Raw genomic sequence first — 17,506 nt, 5'->3', positions numbered from 1 at the left:
ACCTCTGAGCCATATCTCCAGCCCTTTAAGCCTTTAAAATATTTTGGCACCAGTCTGTGAGAGGGATAAGAAACTTTATTAACCCCTTGACACAAACTCCAACAATTGCAAGTCTTTGCTAATGGCAGTATTGGCACGGCCAGTCATTTACGATTTACCTAAAGTATGTCTATGTAGCGTGCCTTTGCAATCCAGAAAGCCAATAATAGGGATTTACTGCATGTGCTGTTCTTTGCCTGCATCATCATTTGATTTTGATAACTGTCATTGAGGCAGATAAAAAAGATGTCTGTTTATGGGTAAAGAGACTGAGATAGAGAGAGGTTAACTAATGTTCCTTGGTTGTACATCTTAGAAATAGCAGAGCCAGGAGAGGGAGTTGGGCCCATGGAACTGGAGTTACAGACAGTTGTGAGCTGCCTTGTTGGTACTGAGAAGCAAACCAGAGTTCTCTAAGAGAGCAGCCCAGGCTCCTAACTGCTGAGTCATCACTCCACCCCCATGGTTACAGCTCTTTGAAAGGATGGATGCTTCTTTAGAGTCAATGCCAAATTCCTAGCACCATTGCTTTGTTTTCTAGAGCTCTGCTTGCTGGTCTAATGGTGATTGTTCTCTTACTCCAACTCTGAGCACTTAGCCCTCTGTGCAGTGTTTGACAAACGATGTGATCTGTGGAAATGTGTGGTATCAGTCAACAAACAAACATGATTGGCACGTCAATTTTCTTGGCGGGGGCGGGGGTGTCTCCTACTTTCCAGGGAAGAGTTGCAAATGTGTGTATTTTTGGGGTGGCCCAGAGGATCCCAACCCTTACTCAGCTCTTTCATGACCTTGCACTTCTGCTTTCTTTTCTGAGCGGTCACAGGATTTCCAGGCACATCCGTGTTGCCATTGCACATCCCCTTCTACACTGCATGCTTCCCATCAGCCTCTTGACACACGGCTATTTGTCAGCTCGACCTCTCTTTCCTCTCAGAACCACACGAGTAAAAAAATAACACGCAAAGTCCTGGGTCCAAAAGGCTCCCTCAAGCAGCATTCTGCTTGTTTAAAATTAAAACCAAGCAAGACAAATCTGCACTGTCAGGAATCACAGGACTCATCAGGAACTCCTCCTTCCCCTGCCTGGCAGAGTCCTTTAAGTTCCCTTGATTTTTATTGATCAAATTTTTTCTTTGTGGTTGTGGTTTTGAGACAGGTCTTATACGTAGCCCAGGCTAGCCTCAAATGGGCAATCCTCTGCCTTAGACTCCTGAGGTCTAGGATTACAGGCATGTGTTACTATGCCTGAATTATTAGTTTATTCAAAAAGAATAAATATATTCTGCTATTTATTTAGTTTTGTGCTAATTTAGTGGATACAAATTTAGAAATCATGGCATCCAGACGATATTATTAATTCCCTTTCATATGTTTGCTTCTGGTCTGGATCTGGGGAATACATATGTTGTACGGATGAACAAGATAGTCCTGATTTGCTGGTTCACTCTCTGACAGAGAAGACTGGCAGGTGAATGAGTAGCTATGATGTGGACGGTAGGCACTGACTTGGGACTAGGTGCCTCTGCTTTGTCTGAATACCACTGTTACACCATCTATATTGAGTACTCGTTTTCTTTATTTTAATTATGGTATTATTTGCTCCTTTTCTTGCTAAACGAGAGCAGGTGTTATGCTTGTTTCCTATGTACTCTTCTTATTGCTTAGCACCATTTCCAGTCAATAAATAATGAGTTGTTGGAGGTATATATGTGCTCTACAGAAGCACAGATAGTGAATGATGGACCAGGGACAGCTAGGAAGGAAGAAGGCACAAAATATGATGTTGTAGGAAGGTTTTGAATGACAGCAGGGGCTTTCCCATTGCTCAGTGATGTGCAAATTCCCTAGGCCATTCTGCTGCCTTTGCACTGTGGTCGCCTCTGTCTGAAATGCCCTCCCCTTATTTCTACATGGGATGTTGTGACTTGTCTTTGAAAGGCTGCTGAAATACCTCTTCGCCTCTCCTTCTATTTGTGGAACTTTTCAGGGGTACAGGGGGAGGAGACAGAGAGGTGCATGGACAGAAGGGACAGTAAGAGTAGTTCCCTGCAGGTCTAACACAAAATAATGACAAAACTAGATCCAACCTCCTTGTAGTGCATGAAGATGAAGATCGGAAGGTACTGAACATGTTCAAAAGACCACTAGATGATGGGATTTGTCCTAGAGGAAACACAGAATTTTTTTTTCCTGAGTTGGACACAGATGCTTTTAATCACTCTGGACCAATACCTTTGGTGTGGATACTGACATTCTGGGACTCCAAGTGCTCTGCTGGCTGTAAATATGGAAGAGTAGAGCCAGGATAGAAGTTGGAAAGATGCTTCATGATGGCTCTGGCTGTGGCAGGCTACTTGGCACAATGGGGGCCGGTAGGATACATAGAAAGCATCCCTTTGGTACTCTATAAACCACTGGAGGACCACTTGGACTATGGAGAGGGTGCTGATATTCTCTGGTGATAGCAAACCAGGGAACATGATCTCATACTTTTCATGTTCCGACCAATGGATGACATGTTTCTGGGAACATGAATAGTGTCTGACTTAACTTTTTTTCTCCAGAAGTTGCTTCAGAGTATTCAATGAAAGCTATGCAGACTGAAATTAGAATGACCCATTAAGACTTTCTACATTATTGGTCCAGAGTGATTAAAAGCATCTGTGTCCAACTCAGGAAAAAAAATTTCTGTGTTTCCTCTAGGACAAATCCCATCATCTAGTGGTCTTTTGAACATGTTCAGTACCTTCCGATCTTCATCTTCATGCACTACAAGGAGGTTGGATCTAGTTTTGTCATTATTTTGTGTTAGACCTGCAGGGAACTACTCTTACTGTCCCTTCTGTCCATGCACCTCTCTGTCTCCTCCCCCTGTACCCCTGAAAAGTTCCACAAATAGAAGGAGAGGCGAAGAGGTATTTCAGCAGCCTTTCAAAGACAAGTCACAACATCCCATGTAGAAATAAGGGGAGGGCATTTCAGACAGAGGCGACCACAGTGCAAAGGCAGCAGAATGGCCTAGGGAATTTGCACATCACTGAGCAATGGGAAAGCCCCTGCTGTCATTCAAAACCTTCCTACAACATCATATTTTGTGCCTTCTTCCTTCCTAGCTGTCCCTGGTCCATCATTCACTATCTGTGCTTCTGTAGAGCACATATATACCTCCAACAACTCATTATTTATTGACTGGAAATGGTGCTAAGCAATAAGAAGAGTACATAGGAAACAAGCATAACACCTGCTCTCGTTTAGCAAGAAAAGGAGCAAATAATACCATAATTAAAATAAAGAAAACGAGTACTCAATATAGATGGTGTAACAGTGGTATTCAGACAAAGCAGAGGCACCTAGTCCCAAGTCAGTGCCTACCGTCCACATCATAGCTACTCATTCACCTGCCAGTCTTCTCTGTCAGAGAGTGAACCAGCAAATCAGGACTATCTTGTTCATCCGTACAACATATGTATTCCCCAGATCCAGACCAGAAGCAAACATATGAAAGGGAATTAATAATATCGTCTGGATGCCATGATTTCTAAATTTGTATCCACTAAATTAGCACAAAACTAAATAAATAGCAGAATATATTTATTCTTTTTGAATAAACTAATAATTCAGGCATAGTAACACATGCCTGTAATCCTAGACCTCAGGAGTCTAAGGCAGAGGATTGCCCATTTGAGGCTAGCCTGGGCTACGTATAAGACCTGTCTCAAAACCACAACCACAAAGAAAAAATTTGATCAATAAAAATCAAGGGAACTTAAAGGACTCTGCCAGGCAGGGGAAGGAGGAGTTCCTGATGAGTCCTGTGATTCCTGACAGTGCAGATTTGTCTTGCTTGGTTTTAATTTTAAACAAGCAGAATGCTGCTTGAGGGAGCCTTTTGGACCCAGGACTTTGCGTGTTATTTTTTTACTCGTGTGGTTCTGAGAGGAAAGAGAGGTCGAGCTGACAAATAGCCGTGTGTCAAGAGGCTGATGGGAAGCATGCAGTGTAGAAGGGGATGTGTGATGGCAACACAGATGTGCCTGGAAATCCTGTGACCGCTCAGAAAAGAAAGCAGAAGTGCAAGGTCATGAAAGAGCTGAGTAAGGGTTGGGATCCTCTGGGCCACCCCAAAAATACACACATTTGCAACTCTTCCCTGGAAAGTAGGAGACACCCCCGCCCCCGCCAAGAAAATTGACGTGCCAATCATGTTTGTTTGTTGACTGATACCACACATTTCCACAGATCACATCGTTTGTCAAACACTGCACAGAGGGCTAAGTGCTCAGAGTTGGAGTAAGAGAACAATCACCATTAGACCAGCAAGCAGAGCTCTAGAAAACAAAGCAATGGTGCTAGGAATTTGGCATTGACTCTAAAGAAGCATCCATCCTTTCAAAGAGCTGTAACCATGGGGGTGGAGTGATGACTCAGCAGTTAGGAGCCTGGGCTGCTCTCTTAGAGAACTCTGGTTTGCTTCTCAGTACCAACAAGGCAGCTCACAACTGTCTGTAACTCCAGTTCCATGGGCCCAACTCCCTCTCCTGGCTCTGCTATTTCTAAGATGTACAACCAAGGAACATTAGTTAACCTCTCTCTATCTCAGTCTCTTTACCCATAAACAGACATCTTTTTTATCTGCCTCAATGACAGTTATCAAAATCAAATGATGATGCAGGCAAAGAACAGCACATGCAGTAAATCCCTATTATTGGCTTTCTGGATTGCAAAGGCACGCTACATAGACATACTTTAGGTAAATCGTAAATGACTGGCCGTGCCAATACTGCCATTAGCAAAGACTTGCAATTGTTGGAGTTTGTGTCAAGGGGTTAATAAAGTTTCTTATCCCTCTCACAGACTGGTGCCAAAATATTTTAAAGGCTTAAAGGGCTGGAGATATGGCTCAGAGGTTAAAAGCACTGACTGCTCTTGCGGAGGTCCTACGTTCAATTCCCAGCAACCACATGGCGGCTCACAACCATCTGTAATGAGATCTGGTGCCCTCTTCTGGCCTGCAGGCATGGAGGCTGAATACTGTGTACATAATAAATAAATCTTAAAAAACAAAACAAAAGGCTTAAGGTCACTAAAGATTGACCAGCTAGGGTGGAAGTAGACCATGGGTCAGAATCATCTAACTAGACCAGTTGCCTATTGACCAAGACCGCCTGATATTTTGCTGGAGGCAGAGCTATTAGGAGTGTCCACCACAACACTTGTAACGCTTTTTATCCCCATCACACCTCTGGCTTTCCTCCAAAGAGCTTAAACAGACTGGCAGAATGAAAAGAAAGGATGCAGAAATGGAAGGGGCTGTCAGGGCAGTTTTCTAGCATTCTCCTTCTGTGTTTACAGGGAATGAAGTTCCACAAAGCAGCACAAGCCCAAAGGTGGTGAATGGTGTCCGAGGGGGCTCTGCAACTCTTCTTCTGGAGCTTCCTGCAGGAAAGAATGCCAGTGTCATCATCTGGCAGCAGCGAGGAAGAGAGTCACACGACATTGCAATCCTTATCATCCAGTTAAACAAGTCTTCAAGCCCACAAATCACGAGAATGGATCCGGAGAGGGGAAAGAGACTGAACATCGCCCAGTCCTCTTCCTTACAGATCAGCAACCTCACAATGGCGGACGAAGGATTGTACACTGCACAGATAAGAACAAACTCCAGACAGTACTTGTTCAAGTATGTTCTGAGGGTCTTCGGTGAGTCCAAATACAGCATCTGATCACATATAAACTGAAAACCAATCCAAATCGTGTATGTCAACCCTGTGTGCCAACAAGAGTGTACTGTATGTAGCCTAGGGATAAAGAAGGTGGCATTTGACGTCTCCGCGAGGTCCAGAAGTAAGGCAGTTAGAAAACGCTGCACCATTAAGTAGCAGCAGAGCTGGGCTAGCGGCTCATATCATGTGGCTCTCTATACCAGGCACTTTATTTCCCTTTCAACCAGAAAGGTAGAGTTTATGGAAGCAAAATACTGCCCTTGCTCCTTACAAAGGCTCTGTGAGCTGTGCAGAATCCTATGCCCAAAGCCTGGGCCTAGTCACAGAAGGTAAGTGGTGGCACTTCCCTCATGACTGACCTGTCTTTCGCTATACAAAGGCCAAGCTGACCCAGCAGAGTTATCTACTCCGGAAGTGCTCTGCACAGGTGAGCCAATTAATAGAAAAACTAATAGAAAAATTCATAGAAAGCTTTTTCTGTCAAGGTTATTTCATTTTTCATTTCTAATGGTATTTTCTCAAAATGGCTCATATTGATCACTAATCAAAAAAAAAAAAAAAAAAACCAGCCTGCCTTTCTAACTGGCTAACTGGAGTGATGATGTACATCTAATCTCCAAACCCAACATGTGGGAATTTGAGGCAGGAGGATCAGGAGTTTGAGGTCAGCCTATACTGCATAGCCAGACTGTCTCAAATAAATAAACCTACCTACCTAATATTAAAGAACGAAAGTATTTTCAACATAAAATTATGGAAATAATGAGATACTTTATTAATCTAAACCATGAAAATAGACTACTAGAGATGTCCAGAAATGCCCGGATGGCTTTAGCAGCAGTGTTTTACAGGAGACCCAAGCACAAGATTGGCTATCTAGGGGTAGTGTTCTTTTCTGTTACTGTGAAGTGACACCATGACCATAGCAACTCTTAAAAAGGAAAACATTTAATCAGGGTGGCTCCCTTACAGTTCCAAATTTTAGCCCATTATCATCATGGTAGGAAGCATGGCAGCATGCAGTCGGACATTCTAGAGAAGGAGCTGAGAGTTCTTACACCTTGTCCCACAGGCAAGTTATTTGAGACTGGGCATATCCTGAGCATAAGAGACCTCAGAGTCCACTCCTACAGTGACACACTTCCTCCAACAAGGTCACACCCACTCCAACAAAGCCACACCTCCTAATAGTGCCACTCCCAATGAGCTTGGGGGTGGGGGCAGTTACATTTGAACCACCACAGGCAGTGAGCTGGCTCAGTAGTTGAGGGTGCTTCTGCCAAGCCCGATGCCCTGAGTCTGATTTCTAGGGCTCAGGTGGAAGGAGAGAACAGACTCCTGTAAGTTGTCCTCTGATCTCTTTATGCATACCATGGACTCGTGAGAGAGAGAGAGAGAGAGAGAGAGAGAAGTAAATAGCTAACTTAACTAAATATTAGTTCATCATGAGGTGCACACCTTTAATCCCAGCATTCTAAGGGCAGGAGCAGGTGGATCTTTGTGAGTTTGAGGCCAGATCAGTCTATATAGTGAGTTCCAGGACAGCCAGGGCTATGTACAGAGAACTTGTCTCAAAAAAAAAAACTAAATAAGTAAACATTAAATGTTATTACATTTTTTAAAATAAATATGTGAATGGATTCCACACTAGGCAACTCTAAAGACCACCAAGATTCTATAATTTCTCTCTCCATTAAAATAAATTATCTCCATAAATGGTTTACACTTTAACCTCCATAATCCCTGACTATTTGATGAGTTCGCCTTGTTGTGTTAGTCAAAGTCCCGTCACTGGAAAGAACATGACACGGAACAAGTAAACATGCCTGAAAAAAAACGATGTCTGGAAATTTTCTGAACAGAGAATTCCTCGGCAAGGGGCCAGGTAGCCTCAGGATTTGTTTGCTAAAGTAGCCCAAATAAAATTTCACAAGGCACATGCCCTAAATAACAAGAATCTACTCTTGTGAAGGTTCAGGTATGGCCAGATGCTATCTGTTCTTTGTGTTGCTGCTTCTGGTTATTATAGATTCCTTGGTATTCCTTGGCCATGGCTACAGCATTCTGGCTTTGGCCTTCTCCACCTCTTTATGCCCATCTTCTGTTTGTCTCAAATGTCCTTTTGCTTATCTCTTAGACAGATACTTGTCTTTGGAAAGTTGGGGATGACCTCCTCAGCTAGTTTATATAAAAGTTACACAGACCTTTTTTTCAAGCGAGATAGCACAAGCCTGGAATTAAGACGTGGGTGTCTCTTTGGGGCCGTCCTCATTCCAGCCATCAGAGTCAGGACCACCTGACTGATTTATGCTCATCGGGACACAACTAGATTTATGGAGAGAACTAAAATGCACACAAAAGGGAAGCCTGAAAATAGATGCTGCCTGCCAGGCTCTATCACATGTGCTGGGACACCATTCTTTTGACACTACCGAGGATACCATGACTTCTACAGCGGCCAGGCTCCTTACATTTATTGATAACCCATATTCAGGGCTGCTTAGGGCACATTCCCTTCAAAGACTCATATACCTAAAGATATGTGATCTGTACCCCAACCTTTTTCTCGTCAGCTTAAAGGAATTTCCAAGGATAAAGTGCAGAATTTGTTTCTCAAACACTGACCAAGCACTCTGTATGTACTAAGATAGAGAAAGTTAAAACTTGATCTTTTAGATAGTTCCCAGTTAATCGGGAGTAACTGACTAGAGTTTAGTATTGGATATGAAGACGCGTTTAGTTTATTCATTGAATAATAACATTTATTGCCAGGGATAATGTACAAGGCAGTCTGCTATGCAACTAGAAAACATTGATAAGCAAAACAAAGGTCATTGCGCTCATGAAGCTTATAGTATGCTGTGAGTGCTAAGGAAAAAAAAGCATGGGACATGGGGGTACCAGGAAACAGGGCAGGAGACATGGTGCTAAGGACCAAAACTAGACCCTTGAGCAAGCTAGGTAAATGCTCTATCACTGAATGTACACCAAGCCCAAGGTATCATTTTAGAGGAAGCAATCAGAATGGGTCTCACCAAAAACACGACATGACAGCTGAGTCAATATCTATTGGTGTTAAGGGAGTAGGGATGCAGATATCTGGAGGAAAAGCCAGCCAGGACAGATAGCAAAGTTCTTCTGTGCTCAAAGAGCATCCCTTCAGAAGGTTGAATGTCAGTTCTCAGAACCCACATAGACATCTAGGAATGGTGTATGTAGTCCCAACTCTAGGGAGAAAGAGACAGGAAAACCCCTGGAGCGTGTTGACCAGCTATGCTTAACCAACTGGTAAGCTCCAGGTTCAATGAGAGATCCTGTCCCAAAATCTAAGGCAGAGGATGATAGAGAAAGACAACCTCTGACCTCCACATGCATGTAAGCATGTACCCATACACACGCGCGCACATACTACCATATGCACACACATACACACACCAAAAGAAAAGGCAAGAAGGTGGGGAATGTTTTTCACAGGTTGATGAGCCAAGTCATGTGTTGCAGACTTTTGCGGGGGCACCACCCAGCTCCTAAATTATGTCATGGAGACTTATCTTATTCTTGTCCCACTAGCTCTTATAACTTAACCTGTTTCTCTTCATCTATGTTTTGGGCTTTTTACATTTCTCTCCGTCCCTCCTCTCTCCAGACAGGGTTTCTCTGTGTGTAGCTTTGGCTGTCCTGGAACTTGCTCTGTAGACCAGACTGGTCTCAAAGTCACAGAGATTTGCCTGCCTCTGCCTCCCAAGTGCTGGGATTAAAGGCGTGCGCCACCACCAACCAGTTCTTTCTTTCCTTCTGTATGTCTTACTTTCACTGTTTCTCATTGCTCGACTGGCTGGTGGCTGCCTAGTTTCTGGCCCTAGGCATGTCCCTCTCTTTCTCCCACATTCTCTTCTCTCTCTCTCTCTCTCTCTCTCTCTCTCTCTCTCTCTCTCATCTATACTTGTCCTCTTACTTATTCTCTCTCCTTGTTAGCCCCGCCTATCCCTCTCCTGCTTAGCTACCCGCTGTTCAGCTTTTTATTAGACCAATCATAAGCCTTAGGCAGGCAAGGTGAAACAAGTGCAGCACATCTTTACATAATCAAACAAAATGCAGCACAAATAAATGTAACACATCTTAATATCATTAACAAAGGCAGCAGAAACAAATGTAGCACATCCTTGCCTAGTTAAAATAATATCCTACAATAGTCGCGTGTCCTTTTTCTTTTTCATGTGCATTGGTCTTTTGCCTGCATGTATGTCCAAGTGAGGGTGTAACTAGCGTTACAGGCAGTTGCGAGCTGCCATGTGGGTGCCAGGATTGAATCGGGATCCTCTGTAAGGGCAGTCAGCACCCTTAACCATTCTAGCCCAAGCCATGTGTCCTTAACTAAGGTCTTTTTTTTCACAGAACGACTGAGTAACTTAGTAGTTATCAACCACACTCGCCTGTTTGAGAACGGGAGCTGCGAGATCCACCTGACCTGTACTGTGGAGAACCCAAATCATACTGCCTCAATTGGGTGGCAGGCCTCAGGAAACATCTCTTTAGGGGACCCAAATATCACTGTCTCCTGGGACCCAAAGAATTCCCGTGACCAGAGTTACACCTGCCACGCTCTGAACCCTGTCAGCAAGCTGTCTGTCTCTGTCTCTGCCCAGAGTCTTTGCACAGGTAATACCTGCCTTGGGTCTTTGTGGAAGCTTCAAGCAGCTGTGTAGTGTTATAGCATGGTTCTACAGCCTATGTGAATGCCTGGACACTGGCAATGGAAGGAGCCAAGCTCCTCCTGGGAGAGGCTCTAAAACTCTATGCCTCTCATTGGTGTCCCCTCTCCCTTCCCAAGGCCTCCTCCAAGAGCAAGGCCTGAGGAGCCAGGATGACTTCCTTCCTCCCCCAGCCCAGCCCCCACTTGTCATGCCTCCACAGGGGTCCCCAGAAAGCCTGACAGGGCCCCAAACTAGGAATATAAATGACCCATACCAAACCCCTGTAGGCAGCCCAGAAGAGACTCAAGAGGGTCCTAAAACAAGCTCAAAGGAGCCCCCAGTTTATGTATCTTAAGAGATTTTTTTTCTTCTTCTTTTCAGGAGTTTTAACTAATGAAAATCTACACCAGTATAAAGAATGGCTTATTGGTCTTGTGGTGGTTATAGTCACCATATGCATAGTCGTATGCGTATGTAAGAAGACAAGAAAAAGAAAAGGTAAGTGTTCCATCTGCCTTCTTCTATCTCCTCTAAGACTTCAAGTGTTTAGAGTCTGGTTGCCAAGGGCCAAAGGAGGGTGGACACGACCTCTGCTATTTTAGTGAATTGGGATAGTTCCTGGGGCATGGCCAGACATCTGTTAATATTCCAAGGGAGGTGTACTACTGAGAAAAACAGGACCCAGCCTTGGGATCCACTTGCTCACCCGCCCTTTTTTTTGGGTCCTGCTGCCTGCATCCTCTGGAAAGATGCCTGTTGGGGAAGGAGAGAGAAAGCCTTCCTTCACTGAAGTCCTGCATTTCAGCTTCTTGCTTTCATTTTTCAGGTTCTCTTTCTCTGGGTAGAAGACAACATCTAGGTGAGCATCCATGCTCTTAATGACAGAACTTAAAGCAGACAGAAAGAGATCAATGGAAGAGGAGAGGGAGGGGCTGGCCAGAGGGCTAAACAGGGAGAGAGGAGAGAAACCGGATCATCCCTGGTCTGCTGGAGCCTATGGTGTCTGACAGTCTGGTTTATCACCATGGCACCTGTAGAGTTCCCCCCAAGCATGTGAGGGACATCACAGTTTTCTACAGCAAGGTCAAGATCATTCACTTCCCTTCTGATGAAGAAAATAAGTCCCAGTGAAGGGATCATCCATGTCCCAGATGGTGTAGGACAGAAATAGGGCCTGAGCGTGAAACACTCCGAACCAGACTCCGTGACTGTCCTGTTGATGTTCAGCCAAGGTTTAGACCCCAGTGAACTGACGCCTTTGAAAACTACGGTGTGATAAAGAGATGTGAAGGCAGGCTCACTTTCTGAGTCTCATCCCATGGGTGATAGTTTCAAGATACCATTGTTGAAGAGAGGGCACCAAGTCGGGGGTCAGAACACTTGCATTCCAGTTCCCGTCCCACTGTTTCCTGGGTGACTTTGTACAGGTCTACCAAGTTCTCTTTTTTTTTTTGAGATAACTTTTTTTTTATTGAGAAAAGGAGAAAAAAAAAAAAACAAGTTTCCATCTCCTCCCAGCCTCCCATTTCCCTCCCCCTCCTCCCACCCTTCTCCCCCTCCTCCCACCCTTCCCCCCTCCCCTCCCTCCTCTCCCCCTCCCTCTCCAGTCCAAAGAGCAGTCAGGGTTCCCTGCCCTGTGTTAAGTCCTAGGTCCTCCCCCCTCCGTCCATATCTAGGAAAGTGAACATCCAAACTGGCTAGGCTCCCACAAAGCCAGCACATTACGTAGGATCAAAACCCCGTGCCATTGTCCTTGGCTTCAATTCCCAGCACCTGAATGATGCCTCACAACTGTCTGACTCTACCAAGTTCTCTTAAACCTGCAATTCTTCCTCTCTAAAACCTTCAAGTCTGTCACACTGCCTGTGAAAACAGTGTCTCCACGGATCCCGTGGGTGGTGGTATTCAGTCCTTCATGTGTTCAGCATGGGGGAATCGCTGAGACTCTAAGTCATAAGAACATCATCAACTCACCCAAGAAATGAGGTAGAAATAGACCATATGAAAGTTCTTGTTTAGCCCAGAACTCCAAAGGTTTGGAGGTGGGGAGGGAGTCCCTAAGGAAGAGCAAGATAGAAAAACTGCTTTGGGGATAAAAAGTGCTCTGGGGGCCAACAGGACCCAAGGTCCTGTGGGAAGCAGCCCCGAAGTCATATCACTGACAGCCGTATCTTTTTGTATTAACCATAGATTCCTCCGAGAACACAGATACTCCAGGCTCTCCAGGGAACACTGTGTATGCACAAGTCACTCACCCAGTGAAGGTAAGTCCTTTCCACTCTGTCCTCCACCGTTATGTTATTATTATGGTCACTCATAAACCTGTCACCATAACCATCAGCATTTGTTATTGGAGAAGGCAACCACAGGGCTGACCATCCCAGTGTCGGCAATGATCACCCCCAAGGGAATGCTTAATGCTACTTGCTTCCCAGTGTTCTCAAACTGCTTACTGTTCCAGTAGGGCTTCCCTTCTGGGTAGGGACAATCTGCTTGGAAGTACAAATTAGATTTCCTCCCTTTCCCTTGCTATGTGTAGCATGACACTCGACAAACACTTGAACAGAGCAGAAGAGATTTTACCCTAGGAAGAGCTGTCATCCAGGTACAGAGAAGCTAGGAGAGCCTGAAGTGGTCTCTCAAGAGAAGAGGGGAGTAAGCATCATAACCCCTCCACAATAAAAGAAACTAAAGCACAAGAACCCCCACATAATAGGATGACCTTGGTCAAGTGCCAGAAAGTCCTCTGTCCCCACTACCTATGAATAAAGCACGAAGTCTATTTTGTATTAATCATAAAAACTCAGAGTCAGATATAGGGGTTAATGCCAAATATCAGAGAAGCAAAGCAGCCAACAACTAGAGAGTTCTTTTACCTCTACCAATGCTCAGATTAAAGGGGAGATCCTGTCCTCAGACTGCACTGCTCCTCAAATTGCTTCAGACTGACCGCCTCAGACTGCACTGCTCCTCAAACTGCTTCAGACTGACCACCCCAGACTGTACTGCTTCTTGACTGCACGTTCCTCAGACAGCATCGAACTCCTGTCTCTCCTCCCGCATTATATTCCTCTCCCACCCAACCATATCACTCCTGTCTCCTTCTCACTAGTGCTGGGATTAAAGCGTGGCATCCCAAGTGCTGGGATCACGTTTGTGTGAGCTCTGTTTCTCTTTTAGACGGATTCAATCTTGTGTAGCCCAGAGTAGCCTTGAACTAACAGAGATCCCTCTGCCTCTGCCTCCCATGTTCTGGGATTAAAGTGTGTGCCACCATTCCCTGTGCTCTAAAGGCTTACTTCTGCACTCTAATCTTCAGGCAAGCTTTATTTGTTAAAGCACAAACAAAAGATCACTACATATGAATGAGACAGTTGTGAAGACATTTCTTTTCTTTCTTTTTTTGTTTTTTGTTTTTCGAGACAGGGTTTCCCTGTATAGCCCTATCTGTCCTGGGATCACTCTCTAGACTACACTGGCCTCAAACTCACAGAGATCCACCTGTCTCTATCTCCCGAGTGCTGGAATTAAAGGCCTGTACCGCCACCACCTGACTGGGGACACTTTTCTAAATATCTAGATATACTGGTCATATTTTCTGAAAAATAAGTCATAAGAGCTTGGTATTCTTGAAACAATGGAAGCAACAGCCCAGCTAGAAGTCTTGGATTCCTCAAGCAAACACTCTTGACTAAGATCATCACAGGCTTTGGGAAGTAGGCTCCTGAAAGGGAGGACAATAGGGGACATTCGCATCACTTACTCAATTGCCATTCCCAGCTCCTGCTGGGAGCAAGCTCTCCAACAAACCCAAACAAAATGGCTAACCCAATAGTCAGCTTCTTTTCAAGACAAAACCAAAGGAAAAAAAAAAAAAAACATTATACCTTGGAGAGTTTCTGGGATCTTAATTATTCTCTAAATAGTCCTTCATTAATTTAAAATATCAAAATATATCAATGGGTCATCCAGGGCCTGGGATTTCTGCTGTTACTACTGCTTTGTGTATCTTTAGAGAGCCATTCTTAAAACTAAGAGTTCCTATACGTCTGGTTCCCTACCATGACCACAACAAGGTGACTGAGCCATTAGAATTACAGAAAGCAAGGTGGGTGGCTCCAGGTATAGCTAATAAAGACTGAGACAAAGATATGATGCAATAACTGTCTGGCATGTAAGTTCTTACGGACAGAGGAGGGGTAAACATAGAATCATATGGAAAACAAGAATGTTTCCGTCCCTTCACAGGAGGTCACCTTTCTGCTGCTTTCTGGTTGGGGCCTTTGTATTGCTGGGATGTTGCTCTTATATTTAGTTTGCTTTTCTGCTTCTCTTATATTTTTGGTTGTGAGCCTAGACTTTAATGGCTGAGCCATTTCTCCAGCCGCTTTTCTACTTCTCAAGAAATGTTACTAAAATCTCCCAGGTTTGAACTGGTAGTAGAGCTTAGTCCCTACCTTCTCTTGGCATACCTCTTCTTTCTCCTTGCGCTGCCTTTCCCCCAAAATATGGGTATGCACAGACCTGTCTCTGTGAGAGCCGAATGCATATAGCTCTTTTGTTTTTCTTGTTTACAGGAAAGAGAAATCCCAAAACCTATAAAAAATGATTCCATGACAATTTACTCCAAAGTTAATCATTCCAGAGAGGTAAAATCCATGACTGCTTTATCTTCTTTGATTTTGTATGAGTGAATACGTGTGTAAGGTATGTTTGTAATTTGTGCTCATGTGTGTGAGAATGGGAACAGCTCCATCCAGTGCCCTTCCCTACCATTCTCTATCTTACCCCTAATAAACAGTGTCTCACTAAACCTGAAGCTAAACCTGTGGCCAGAAAGACCAAACGATCTTCCCACCTCTGCTCCCTAAAGTGCTGGCATCACAAGCGTATGCACTGCTTTTTACATGGGGACTGGGGATTTGAACTCAAACCTTCATGCTTGCTCAGCAACCTCTCTTATCCACTGAGCCATCTTGCCGGCCCCTATATTTATGTATTTTTTTACTCCTCTCCCAAACCTTCAATTTTGCAAGTAAACTGAAAGGTCCATTTTACAGATATCCAAATACCACAAGAAAAAGAAAAAAAGTCTTGGAACATTACCAAAATATAAAAAGTCATATTGGGGCTAGTGAGATGACTCAGTGGGTAAAAGGCAGTTTTTACCAAGCCTGATGACCTGAGTTCAATCCCCAGGACCCACATTGTAGGAAAGAACCAACTCCCACAAGTTGTTCTCTAAAGCAGAAACAAACACAGACACACACACATACACACACACACACACACACACACACACACACACACACAGAGACAGAGACAGAGAGAGAGAGAGAGAGAGAGAGAGAGAGAGAGAGAGAGAGAGAAGCATACACATACAGGCACACACAGAGACATATACACAGAGAGACACACAGACAAACATACAAAAACACACAATAAATAAAGTGTTGAAATTTTTGGTTGTCTTGTATTAGGATCACCTATTACAATTGACCTACTTGTTCTTTAATGTAACTCTGCCTCATGCCATCAATAGCCCTACCATTTGACCAGCAGGGCTCTCGTGTTCTCTCTGCAGTCATGGAAGGTAGGCTATGCATACCGATTAATCTACTTCTTTCTTTTCTCAAAAAACAAGCCCATTTCTCCCAGGATGACTACTCTTAAGGACATCAAGTAAGTTGGTGGAAGACTTTAAAGGAATTCAGGCAGAGTACATCTACTGACCCCCTGGAGGAGAAGAGAGAAGCATGGTTTCCTGCTGGCAATGGAATCCGGATATCCAGGGATATCACATCAGACTTGATCCTGCATATATAGGTTAGAGGCTTGACAAGTAGCAAGATCTCCAGTATGGAACCTCAAAACTGCTTTTCAACCTACTCCAGGACAAGTCCTGCCTTGGATAATACACCCACACGTTGCCTTCTCTTTGACAACTAAATAATCAGAGTTTTGACTGACAGATTATAATTCTACAGGTAATCATTTCTCTCCTTCTAAAAGGCAAGCAGGATGTGATTGGTTGGAGAGAGAACATGGTGTTTTGGTTAAGTATGTAGTGCCTGGCACTGGATAGGCCCACACTCATGTCCTATGAATCATTTTTTACTAGACAGGCCTCCTGGGATGTTTCCTGTGTTCTTGGTGCTTTAATCTCATAGTCAAAACATGAGAGGAGTAATGCATCGATCAGGCCCATTACTCAAGCCAGGAATCTGAGCCATCCCTGATTACAGCCTCTCTATCACCAAGTCCTCACACTCTACCTCCAGAATACATTAGCACATCTATCTCTTTCCAACTTGTAGACCATCCTCCCGTATCTGAGACCGAATGCTCCAATAACCTCTAAACATTCCTTCTAATTTTGTTCTTGTCTCCCTGCAACCCATGGTCCAAAAGACAACGAGAACAGTGTCCCTAGTATAGACCAGCTCTTTCTCTTGTCTGCTCGTAACCCTACACACTGCTCATTGCACTCAGTGTGAAAGCCAGTCTCCATGACCCAGGTTGGTCTGACTCCTACCCAGACTCGCTCTGCCAGCTGCCCTCTCCCCGTTCTTCTCTGTTTGGCCTTTGTGATCTTTCAAGTCCTCTAGGAGAGAAGAATGTTCTCCATATTACCATCATTTACATCTGCCTGAAGGTTCTTCCTCTGCCTATTGGGCTCCCCCTGTTCTTTAGACTTCAGCTTAAACGCATCAGCTTCTGGAAGAGACCTTCCCAGAACTCTCTGCTCTCTACCTAAAGGAGGTTTCCTTATCATTCATTCTTTTAAACCTTCCATGTTGTTTATCACATGTCGTTGAGTATTTATTTTTATTTTTAGCATCTGTTTCCCTCATTAGAACATAAGTTGGTGGGACCAGAGACAATAATTATTTTATTGCTAGAACACTGTATTAATTAATTAATTACATTGTAAGTGTTAATTAATACCTAGTACATTGTAAGTGTTCAAACAATATTTTTAGTAAATGAATACATTTGTAATGGGTTTGTGTGGTAATTAAATAAGACAATACAGTTGGCTCTTCA

The 17,506-nt window shown here is 44.0% G+C and overlaps 1 protein-coding gene across 1 annotated transcript in view; it reads left to right on the top strand.

Moving 5' to 3' along the window:
* Slamf6 (SLAM family member 6) overlaps positions 1-17,215 on the top strand; it is a 28,254-nt gene extending 11,039 nt beyond the window's left edge. The window contains exons 2-8 of the mRNA XM_026789973.1: positions 5,395-5,742; positions 10,161-10,424; positions 10,841-10,957; positions 11,286-11,318; positions 12,650-12,723; positions 15,037-15,108; positions 16,104-17,215. Coding sequence (XP_026645774.1) covers positions 5,395-5,742; positions 10,161-10,424; positions 10,841-10,957; positions 11,286-11,318; positions 12,650-12,723; positions 15,037-15,108; positions 16,104-16,145 — 950 coding nt within the window. The 3' untranslated portion in view covers positions 16,146-17,215. The remainder of the gene's footprint in view (positions 1-5,394; positions 5,743-10,160; positions 10,425-10,840; positions 10,958-11,285; positions 11,319-12,649; positions 12,724-15,036; positions 15,109-16,103) is intronic.
* Positions 17,216-17,506: the final 291 nt, after the last annotated feature.

Source organism: Microtus ochrogaster, unplaced genomic scaffold (genome assembly GCF_000317375.1).
Source record: "Microtus ochrogaster isolate Prairie Vole_2 unplaced genomic scaffold, MicOch1.0 UNK35, whole genome shotgun sequence".
Classification (NCBI taxonomy): Eukaryota; Metazoa; Chordata; class Mammalia; order Rodentia; family Cricetidae; genus Microtus; species Microtus ochrogaster.
Note: the sequence above shows the minus strand (reverse complement) of the source record. Positions and strands in the feature narration are given on the sequence as shown.